The following is an 11,839-nucleotide window of genomic DNA, read 5'->3' as shown; positions in this document are numbered from 1 at the left end:
TCAATAATTAAACAAAAACACGGAGGGTCATTGTAAAGCAGTTTTAGGTCATATTATAAACTTTGGGTTTGAGGTCATGTTAAGATCATTTCATGTCATCCTTACTATGATGACGTAAAAATAAGCTTACAATGACAAAAAAATGACTTTTGTACGCTTGGTTCTGCATTTTTGTATTAAGAATGGTTTTGCATAGATCAAAACTCTACATATATATATATATATATATATATATATATATATATATATATGGTAGTGTTAAACTTCTTTTCTCCTCTTAGATTTAAGTTCCTTCTTAATCTGGACCGTTAGATCTCATTCATCAACGGTCCAGATGATCTGCATTATTACACTGTAATGGTGCATTATTAGTCGGTGTGCATTATTCAACTGAAAATCTGCATTATTACACTATAACGGTGCATTATTAGTCAGTGTGCATTATTTAACTGAAAATCTGCATTATTAAATGACACGTGGCATCAATCTAATCGTCGGATGACAAAATCGTGGGGCTGAGATCAAGAAGGAAAAAGGAGAAAATATGGAAAAAGGATTTGAATACAATCCTCTATATATATATATATATATATATTTATAGAGTTGTGATCAAGAACTGACAGTAAGTGCTATTAAGGCGCATATTAATCCGATTTTGGCAGCTTCTGCGACATGCTGGCCTCCCAAGTCAAGCTGGTGAAGCGAGCTCGGATTGAGGCCGCCTTTCAAGTGCTTGACGATCTTGATGCCGTGCTTTTCCGCGTTCGATAAGTAGACTATCAAGGTCGATACTATCACTGAGAACAGCGGCGCCGTTGCGGCTACCCGGAACAGTTTCTTGTTTCTTTGCCCCTGTAAATTCATCTTCATTTTTTAATTTTATTTCATTTTTGCTAATGTATGCACTAGTTTTAGTAGTGCTTACTATGAATCGGGTGATTAGGATGAAGATGAAGAAGGAACAGCCCAGGACAGAATTCAATGGATACCACTGCACTGCGTACGTTGATTATTGAACATGAGTTGATAACTAAATCCAATTTAGACAACAAATCATGGAGTAGTATTTTAATTAATTACTTGTTGACCAAGTGCTTTGACAACAGCAGTAAGCACAGAGACGACATCAGTTTTGGAAGTAAAATGGGTGATTCCGAGCAATCCCTTCAACTGTTGGAGGCCGATCACAATAGCTGCACCTCCCATGAATCCTACAATCGCTGCATGTGACAAAAAATCCACCAGGAATCCCAGCCTGAACGCCATCAAAAATCCTTAATCAATTACAACTATAATTTCTTAATACTCCATCTATCTGCCATTAAATAGTACTCCCTCCGTCCCAGTAAATACGAAACATTTGGTTTCCCGCACGAGTCAATGAAGACAGTAGAGATACCGTTGTTTCCATTTTACAAAACATTTCATTTTTAATGACAAACATTTTATTTTTAATGGGACAGATGGAGTATATGTTTTCTATTTTTAAGGATTGTAAAAACATTATGAGTTTTAATGCAAAGTATAAGTAAAAATGAGAAAGTAGTTAAATAATGTTAATAGATAGTGGAATCTACTAATTGATAATGTAATGTGCAGTGAACATGTTTCTGTACATAGAAATTGGACTAATTCAGTGAGACAAATAAAAATGACAAATTGAGACTGGCCGGAATATTCCAAAGAGTGCCTGGAAGGCGCCGGTGAAGAAGGTGACGGTGAAAACGGTCCGACGATATGCCGTCGGATCGGCGGAAGGGTCCACCACTTTGGAGATCATCGCAGAGAGCAGCAATGAGACCACCGCCACAGGACCAATAGCGATCTCCCTAGAACTTCCCATTACAGCATATATCAATGGCGGAACCACACTTGTGTCTGAAATATTACATACTTAAACAGATTGATATTTTTTTAAAAATTTAAAAAAATTGGTGTATGTCTGTATGAGGCTGTTGGATATTTGACACACAAAATATAGGAACACTCAACAAGGATAAAATATGGAGGATAAGTATTGATAGGCTTCTCACAAAAAGGATTACAAAAAACACTCAAACTAAAAGTGCTACAGCACTACAAATCTTTCTTTCTTCCTAACTTGAGCTACGGCTCTTCCTCTAATTCTAACTCACAATTCTAATTTTTGATTGATATTACAATTACTAACTAAACACCTATTTATAGAAGTTAAAGTCGGTCATCTAAGCCGACATAGTACATCTAGTTAATTCTAGTAAGCTCCTTAATTAATTTAATATTCCCAAATGCATGCCAACTGTAATCTTCTCGAGAACTCCAGCCCTTCATGTTAATCAACTTGAATTTATCCTTTCTTGATTTCTCCACAATGTTCACCAAGCTTCCAATACTTTAATAAACTTAATATTTCTTAATTATGAAGTAATTGAGTTTAATAATTCAACAGAGGCTAGTTTGATTGTTGCAAGACTTACACAGACCATACTGTGGATCCATTTTAGCCAGATTAGCATATCCAATACTCTGCAAAATATCCGTCCATGAATAAATGTCATGTTTCTGACAGACACAGGTTTTAAGAAATAAAAAGGAAAAATGAGACATTTAATGGCGGATGAAGGAAGTAGTAAATAAAGAAACCTGAGGAATGCAGAGACTGGCAAGAGTCAAGCCAGCCAAGAAATCACTCTTGAACATTGAAGCTTTATAGTTCTTTCCCCATTTGAGGACTGGAAAGAGTGATTGCAAGAAGAGAAGTAGTCGGTTTGGCCTATGTTGTTTTGTGGTGGGGTGAGGTAGAACAGACTCTTTTATGGATCTGAAGGGTTGCTGCCACGGTGGCGGGGGATCGGCGGAGGCCAGCAGCCACTTAGACCTCTCCGCTGCCTCGGTATCTAGCGGCTGTAACTCCATGGCGGCGGAGTTGTCAGCCGGCGCTTTGCCCATGGCGGTGTTAATTGAAGTGTTTGGGAGAACTTGAGTTAGTTGCTTTTGCTGGCTAGATGGTGGTTGCACATCCATTTGACCGAGCTTGCTCGTTACACATGTTTCAGTGTAGCAAAAAATAAAACCCAATCAATTTTGTGTTGTGTCAAGATCATAAACCATATATATAGGGGACAAGGAGTTGACCCTGTATCAGATTTAAGAAAAGTACCCCCTCCCTTAAATTTTATCACATTTTTCAATTTTCGTCAATTCTACAAAATTTGTCTTATTTCACCTTGTACCATTTTTTATAGTGAACCTCGACCTCATATTCCACTAACTCATTTCAACTCATATTTTATTATAAAATAATATATAAAGGTAGGACTCACTCTCCACTAACTTTATCAACTAACTTTTCATTACATTTCTTAAAATCCGTACCCGGTCAAAGTGTGACAAAATTTAAGGGACGGAGGGAGTAACGAAAAGTAGGTTTGAAAAAGCTATGGGTCATACTTTTATATACTTCGGATTCTGTTACATCGAATACGATCCACTTTCCTTTTTGGTTTGTCCCAACCAAGCTGACTCATTATGAAAAATAGAAACACTTTTATTTCTATTTATTCCCCCTGTTACTTTATTTTTTTCACTTAACACACAAAATAAAGTTACATAAAATCTCATGCCGCACAAAGAATGGGTCATATTTATTTTTATTTATATATTTTTATGGGTAAATAATTTTAAATTTAAGGACTCGAACCTGAGACCTTTGGAGGTCATCTTTATGTCCTAACCTAGGTGAAACCAATTTATTTTGGCACACGAATTTAAGAAGCGGTATGTAGTGGGTTAAATTATAGTCCCTCCGTCGCATAGGAATAGGTCATATTTTTTCGTCTGTCTCATAGAAATAGTCCATATCTATTTATAACAACATTTTTCTCATTTTCTTTTACTTTATTATCTATGTGCCCTACCATCAACTGTACAATTTCAACTCTATTTCCCCTTATCTCTTACTTTACTAGTTACTACACATTAAAATCCGTGTCAACCCTGACGGAGGGAGTAAATAGTACAGTAGGAGAAAGAGAGAGAAAGAGATAAAGTAAGAGAGATAAGAAAATTAATTATTGCCAAAAAAAGGAAATGACCCACTTAACCTAGGATATTCCGAAAAGGAACACGCCTCACTTAGCCTGAGCCAGATGAGGTATCTTGGAATAAATTCTACCCCCTTCGTCCCGGACAATTTGTCCCATTTTCCCATTTTGGTCCGTCCCACATAATTTGTCTCATTTCACTTTAGACCATTTTTGGTAGTGGACCACATATTCCACTAATTCATTCCTACTCACATTTTATTATAAAACTAATATATAAAAGTAAGACCCACATTCCACTAACTTTTTCAACTCACTTTTCATTACATTTCTTAAAACCCGTACCCGGTCAAAGTGAGACGAATTATCCGAGACGGAGGGAGTAACTAGCTAGGTTTCTTGATGCAGAAACGTATGGAGAATAACTGAATTTGTAAAAAAGAACTCAACAAATTGAGAACTTCAGAGTATAAAAACTCAATATAAAATTAATATTCAAAGGTCTGTCTATTTACCGGGCCCAATTGCTTCAGTTGCAGCAACGTCAGTAATTCCTCGCAATCGCTTCACCGAGAGTTCCTCCAGCAATCCGCAATTCTCGATCAACGCGTTCAGCTCTTAAGCCTCAAAACTGGAAGACCCACACAAGAATGTATGCAGATTTCTGCAATTCTCGGCGAAATTGACATTCCTTCGTTGGTGAGCTCGCGGCAGTCACGGAGCTTCAACTTCGTAAAGTTCGCGCAGCTCTGATATCAAATGATGCAGAAATGTGTGGAGAATGACTGAGCTGGTAAAAAGAACTCAACGAATTGATAACTTTAGAGTATAAGAACTCAATGTAAAATTAATATTCAAAAGTCTGTTTTTTTAGTTCAACAATGAGATCATTATATAGGCAAATGGAAATCCAAAACTTATGAAAAATAAAACTTAAATGAAAATAACTAAAAGGAAAATAAGCAAAAAGGAAACCTATAATTTGGCAGAAGGAAAAACCAATTACTAATATTTTTCCATCCACTAATTGTACTAACTAGGAAATAAATAAAACCCAAAACATAACTTGCTTAGCATCCAAGTCATATATTCTAGAACTGCGTCATTTCTATACATTAAAGATCTTTTTTAAAAACATCTCTTAAGGACAATATCATCTCCGGTACACCGAGACATGATTATATTGGAGGGGCTGGCAGCGGAAATGTGCGTTCAAAACGGATCACATGAATTTGATCTATTTAGCAGATTATTTAGACAAAATCTATTCACGTAATTATCACATGTATCATGCTCATAACTTGAATTAAAACATGCTTTAGCACATAAAATTCCTAAAACATGCTTACTACGGAATTAGCCAATTTACCTCGTTGATTCAATCAAGAATCGATGATGGCTTGCTCCATCTCCACGTGAAGATCTTCAATACAAGACCTCGGATCTTCTGACTGGTGTCCCGGACTATACGCTGATATTTGTGTGGGCAAATCTCACCAACGTACTAGGACTCGAATAATGGAAGACAGAACTCAGCTCACGGAGGGAGCACAATTTTCGAAAACTCTCTCAAGAGGGGCGGGACGAAAATTTTGTAAAATAATTGTTGTGTTTTCTGTCTCCTTTATTCTCCTATTTATATAAGTCACATATTGGGCCCAGTCAGGGATCTAAGGAAGAATATGGAACAGGCCTCACCCAATTAGCTTTTTACTAATCAAATTGAACCCACAATTTAATATAAGCTTATATTGGAATATTACGACCAGCCACTACAGAAGTAATATTGCACTGCCTTCCAAATCCGGAATTACAAGTATTCCGGGTTTCCTTTAATTGTATTTGATTTATTTCCCGCGCTTAAGATGGAAACATCCATTAATTAATTAATGTCTGCTATAGACTTAATTAATTAACATATTTCGAATTCCAAGAGTGGACTTAGCAAGAAACTCTTATTTATTATTCATAGAGTAATCAAACTCCAACTAGCTAGGTTCCGAATAATAAAACCTCGTTTCGAGCTCCTCTTGTGGATGTTATCAAACGAGACTCTCCTCGCGCACGTTTCAACATAATAGCAATCCTAGCACCTCTAGATAATGATCACCACTACCCAATATACCTGGATCGTTGGGTTACGAAAAACCCGCACCTTTGGTAAGTCAAAGTAGTGGATACTCAATATCGTATGCTCAATGCTAACGTACATTGATTAAGAAATTAATTCTCAAGACCTCGTCTTTCAGTAGATAGCATAAAGACTCGTCTTGCTGTTAGATCCATTCAGTGCTATACCACACCAACGTCATCTTATTTCAATAAGGTTTAGAAATAATTGACTGACATTGCAACCTTTCGCGATAGGTAGTCTAGGCCTATCTAGGTTGTGAAATTCTTATTTTTCTTTGTTTAGAACTGATCGTGTTACCTTAAATTGGACGACACCCGCAACCGGTCTACTAAAACAAAGACTTAGACTTTGTTACGTTTGCTCATACATTTAAATATGCAATAAACAACCATTAAATGTAAAACATAACAACATTATGACAAAAATAATTTGTTGCATTTATTGGAAAATAACCATTAGAGTTTTACAGTATTCAATCACTCGAAAGGTGATTTCTAGTATACAAAACCCTAACAATCTCCCACTTATACTCAAAACAGCTTTCGAGTATACAAAATAGTAGTGCACACGTCTAAATTTCTCCCACTTATACTGAAAGCGAGTTGAGGTCTTGAATGAGTCGAACTCCCATCCCTTCAACGCGGCTATCGAACGGTTTTACCGCCAAAGCCTTTGTAAAAGGATCTGCCAGGTTGTTCTCTGACGCAATCTTGACCACTTTTATGTCTCCTCTCTGCACTATATCTCTAATGATATGATACTTCCGCTCTATGTGTTTGCTCGCTTTGTGAGCTCTTGGTTCTTTCGAGTTTGCCACAGCACCAGAATTGTCACAATAAATGGTGATGCTCTTGGGCAGATTCGAAACCACACCTAAATCCATAAGGAAGTTCTTGAGCCATACAGCCTCTTTTGCAGCCTCCGAAGCGGCCACATACTCGGCTTCCATGGTCGAGTCCGCGATGCATTTCTGCTTCACACTCTTCCAAATTACGGCTCCACCTCCTAAGGTGAACACATATCCTGATTTTCTCGAGTCCTGATCAGCTTGAAAGTCTGAGTCAGTATATCCCAAAGGACAGAGCTCGGCTGCATTGTAAACTAGAGCATAGTCCTTAGTCCGTTTAAGGTACTTGAGTATGTTCTTTACGGCAGTCCAATGTTCTTGGCCCGGATTCGACTTATATCTTGCCACCATGCCAACAGCAAAGCAAATATCTTGTCTAGTACAAAGTATAGCATACATGAGACTTCCAACTGCCGAAGCATATGGAATCCTTCTCATTGCTTATATCTCAGACGGCGTTTTAGGGCACATCTCTTGAGATAAATGGATGCCATGTCTAAAAGGTAAGAAACCTTTCTTGGCATCCTGCATGCTAAAACGACTAAGTACTGTTTCGATGTAAGATTCTTGAGATAAGCACAACATCTTCTTATCTCGATTCCGAAGAACCTTGATCCCGAGGATGTGTCCCGCATCTCCCATATCCTTCATCTCGAACTGGTTTGATAACCATGTTCGAACTGATGACAACATCTTTTTATTGTTTCCAATTAGAAGAATGTCATCTCCATATAAAACTAAGAACACCACATTCCCCTTATCAACTTTCTTATACACGCAGCTTTCACTTGGGCACTTTTCGAATCCAAACTTGCAAACAGTTTGATCGAAACATTGGTTCCACGATCTGGATGCTTGCTTGAGGCCATAAATGGCCTTCTTAAGCTTCCAAACCATGTGTTCTTTGCCCTTTATGGCATATCCTTCGGGTTGTTCCATGTAGATGGTCTCCTCAAGACTGTCGTTTAGAAATGCAGTCTTAACGTCCATCTGCCATACATCCCAATCCATATAAGCTGCAATAGACAACAGTATCTGGATCGATTTGAGCATGGCCACTGGGGAGAAGGTCTCATCATAATCGATGCCTTCCTTTTGGGTATACCCCTTGGCCACTAGTCTTGCTTTGAAGACTTTAACTCGTCCATCGGATCCACGTTTACGTTTATATATCCACTTGCTCCCAATGGCAGTACAACCTTCGGGTAGGACGGACAAATCGTAGACGTCTTTGTCTATCATAGATTGTAGTTCCGAATCCATTGCTTTTACCCATTCGCAATGATCGATATCTGCCTGCTCCTCCGCAAAGTTCCAGGGATCTAATACATTGCTGTCCGAGGAGTGATCCATAGATTCTCCCAAACCAATGTATCTGTCGGGCTCATGTGAGACCCTCCCACTGCGGCGCGGCACTACAATATTTTGAGTAGAAGTTGAAGTTTCGGGAATTGTTTGTACACTTGGTACTTGTTCTTGGTTAATGGAACTTGTGACAGAATTTAGCTCATCAAGAGCCACTTCACTGCTGGGTTTATGATTCATTACATAGTCTTCCTCTAAGAATGTCGCGTGAGTGCTCACAATGACTTTCTTATCTCGGGGACTAAAGAATTCATAACCTTTCGTTCCTTTGGGGTATCCTATAAACAAACATACCTCCGTCCTAGATCCTAGCTTAGTTGGATCCTTTTCCAATACATGAGCCGGGCAACCCCAAACCTTGAGATGTGCTAGATTGGGCTTACGCCCAGTCCACAACTCATATGGAGTTTTAGGTACGGATTTTGATGGTAATTTGTCTAAAATGTGACTTGCGGAAAGCAAGGCATGTCCCCAAAACGAAATAGGCAGACGTGCATAACTCATCATCGATCGAACCATGTTTAATAAGGTCATGTTCCTTCTTTCAGCCACGCCGTTCTGCTGGGGCGTGCCCGGAGCAGTCAGTTGGGATTGAATTCCCACTTCCGATAAGTAGTCCAAAAATTCGGCACTGAGGTATTCGCCTCCAAGATCAGATCGTAGGCATTTGATATTCTTCCCATGATACTTCTCCACAAGAGTCTTAAAGTCTTTAAACTTGTCAAAAGACTCTGACTTGTGACGCATCAAGTAGACATATCCAATTTTTGAGAAGTCATCAATAAATGTGATGAAGTATCGAAAACCACCTCTTGCCTCAGTTGACATTGGTCCACATACATCGGAATGAACGAGCTCAAGTACTTCCTTGGACCTATTGCCCTTAGCCTTAAAAGGCCTCTTGGTCATCTTGCCTTCTAAGCATGACTCACACTTATGAAAAGGTTCCTCCTCTAGACCTTTGATAAGATCTTGTTGAACAAGAGAATGGATCCTCCTTTCATTGGCATGACCAAGTCTAAGGTGCCACAAGTACGTTTCGTTCATTGAATTTGAAGGTTCTTTTCGTTTCTTTGAAATTTTCGATGTTGTATTGAGTTCTGATTTGCGATTATTAAACTGTGTAGAAGTGATTGTGTACAGATTGTTTTCCATGATACCACGACAGATATAAGAACCATCTTTCTTAATAACGCAGTTGTCATTAAAAGAAATCGAATATTCATCATAAACCAATTTAGAAACTGAAATTAAATTTCTTCTAAAAGAAGGTATCAACAAAACATTCTTCAAAATCAAAAATCTATCACTACTAAAACGAAAATAAATGTCTCCCACTGCAACGGCCGCCACTTTGGTAGCGTCGCCCAGCTGGACTTCGATCTCACGATCATGTAGCCGTCTTGTCACCTGCAATAAGTCAGGATCAAAACAAATATGATCAGTGGCTCCTGTGTCAATAACCCAAGTGCAAATTGATGTCGAAGTCAAACAAGACTCGACAACTAGAGCCTGGTGCATACCTGTAGCCTTGCCCCGTTTAGGACAGTCTGGCTTCCAATGCCCCTTTTCTCCACACTTGAAACACTTCCCCGTGGGCTTCTTGTTAGCCCTCTTCTTCTTCTTTCCCTTAGCTATCCTAGCCGGTCCTGAGTTCGGTGCCTGCCTTTTTCCTTTGCTAGGCTTTAAGCCAGAGGAACGAGGCGCTGTAATCATCATGGCCGCCTTAGCCTGGACCATAAGGTCCTCTGCCGACTGGAGTTCAGTCAACAGCTCTGCCAAGGTGTAATTCCTTTTGTTCATCTCGAAGTTGAGCTTGAACTGTAGGAAGCTAGGGGGAAGACTTTGAAGGATTATCGTTACCTGGGACTCGGGATCGATTGTCCCTCCCAAGACCTCAATTTGGTTGAGGTGGCCCATCATCTCGAGGACGTGGTCCCTCACAGACGAGCCTTCCTTCATTGTCTTCGACATGATACTCCGAAAGGCTTGAGACTTCGCCGTTCGATTCTGAGTACTAAAAAGATTTTTGAGATTCTGCATAATCTCGGCGGCTGTTTCCATGGCTGAATGCTGATGCTTGAGTACTGAAGACATAGAAGCCAACATGTAGCACTTAGCCATCTCATTCGCCTTATGCCACCTTCTGTGTGCATCTCTGACTCCTGCCGCAGAGGTAGCCGCCGGCACTGGAGGTCGCGGGGTGGTGAGCACAAAGGAAATTTATGTGTGTGTTAGTACCTAATATATGTCATATGCGTGTGTGACCAAATAGGTCACACTTTTCTTTTAAATTTACCCATCTAAGATGATTCATTACTAAAAATAAAAAGATCTTTATTTCTACTTTATTTTTATTTTTTTACTTTACTCTCTCCACCTAACACACAAAATTAAAATTTCATTCCGTCCAAAGAAGAGGTCATACAAGGAGTATAATATATATAGGGATGTAATCAATTGCTAACTAATTAACAATCTCAAATTAAGATCAAATATTAGCCATTAGATTACAAGATCTAATGGTTGAAATTTGCCAAATGGATTATATTTTAAATTAAAAAAATAATTAAATAAACTTAAATTGCATAATGTCACTTCCTATAAATGGTTGTTACAACTAATCATCTGCTCTCTCCTCAAAATATCTTAAAACTTTAAATTTACGTAATTATCTCGATTTAAATTATTTTCCGTAAAACTATATCAAATTAAAGGTAATTTCATAATGATTATAACGAGATCTCATTGCATATGTTCCGACGATGATCGAATAATGAAATTTTATAAATTTTATTTTAATTTTCGTTGATGTTGATAAACAGATTTATATCAATAAATACATCAAACAATTTCAACACAATGCATGTATAATATCAATAAAACTGTATTGATATTTTCGGGCACTTATATTGAGATTCTCATGACACTATGTTGATATTCGTAATACACAGTGTTGATATAAAAAAACCATGAAAATTTTATATTATAACATATTGACTATTTTACCCCTTTATTGATATTTTATCTTTTATTTGTTGAAATCCGTGAGTTTTAATCTCATCCACTCGTTTTAAGATTTAATGGTGTAGGATTCATATTAGTTGTGGATTGTATAGTATATGCATTTTAACATGACCCTGGGTAGTGATAAAATGCAAACTCATGTATTGTATAAACTCCAAACTATGATCTGGACCGTTAAAAAATATCAACATATGACAAAATAGTAGCAACAGAAAATGTCAACACAGTGTCAACACAATATCAACACAGCATCAACTGTTGACACTGTGTTGACATTTTCTGTTGCTACTATTTTGTCATCTGTTGACATTTTCTAACGGTCCAGATCATAGTTTGGAGTTTGTACAATATTTAGAATTTGCATCTGATTATATTCCTATGTACTCCCCCGTCCCATAAAAATAGGTGCAATAGGTATGATACGAGAATTAAGATAAAATTGGT

General features: G+C 38.0%; 1 protein-coding gene across 4 annotated transcripts; it reads right to left on the bottom strand.

Moving 5' to 3' along the window:
- Positions 1-580: 580 nt before the first annotated feature.
- Positions 581-3,047, bottom strand: LOC121773285 (sulfate transporter 2.1-like). 4 transcript variants are annotated; one of them, XM_042170104.1, is made up of 6 exons: positions 2,623-3,047; positions 2,457-2,505; positions 1,671-1,878; positions 1,081-1,255; positions 926-991; positions 581-864 (listed from the first exon to the last, which is right to left on the bottom strand). In XM_042170104.1, exons 1-6 carry the CDS (start codon positions 3,001-3,003, stop codon positions 610-612), a joined length of 1,134 nt encoding a protein of 377 aa, XP_042026038.1. In that variant the 5' UTR covers positions 3,004-3,047; the 3' UTR covers positions 581-609. The 4 variants fall into 4 exon arrangements, 3 of the variants coding, with proteins under 3 accessions (XP_042026038.1, XP_042026039.1, XP_042026040.1); XM_042170105.1 differs by having other exon boundaries at positions 582-852; XR_006044738.1 differs by having other exon boundaries at positions 718-852; positions 926-996.
- Between the last annotated feature and the right edge of the window lie 8,792 nt (positions 3,048-11,839).

Source organism: Salvia splendens, chromosome 17 (genome assembly GCF_004379255.2).
Source record: "Salvia splendens isolate huo1 chromosome 17, SspV2, whole genome shotgun sequence".
Lineage (NCBI taxonomy): Eukaryota > Viridiplantae > Streptophyta > Magnoliopsida > Lamiales > Lamiaceae > Salvia > Salvia splendens.
This window is presented reverse-complemented; position numbering and strand designations above follow the sequence as displayed.

Coding starts and splice junctions, on each gene's coding strand:
- LOC121773285 (XM_042170104.1), bottom strand. CDS start 3,003: ATGGATGTGCAACCACCATCTAGCCAGCAAAAGCAACTAACTCAAGTT. Junction 1,879..2,456: donor GGATCCACAGTATGGTCTGT/GTAAGTCTTGCA, acceptor GTAATATTTCAG/ACACAAGTGTGGTTCCGCCA. Junction 992..1,080: donor TCAAAGCACTTGGTCAACAA/GTAATTAATTAA, acceptor TACGCAGTGCAG/TGGTATCCATTGAATTCTGT.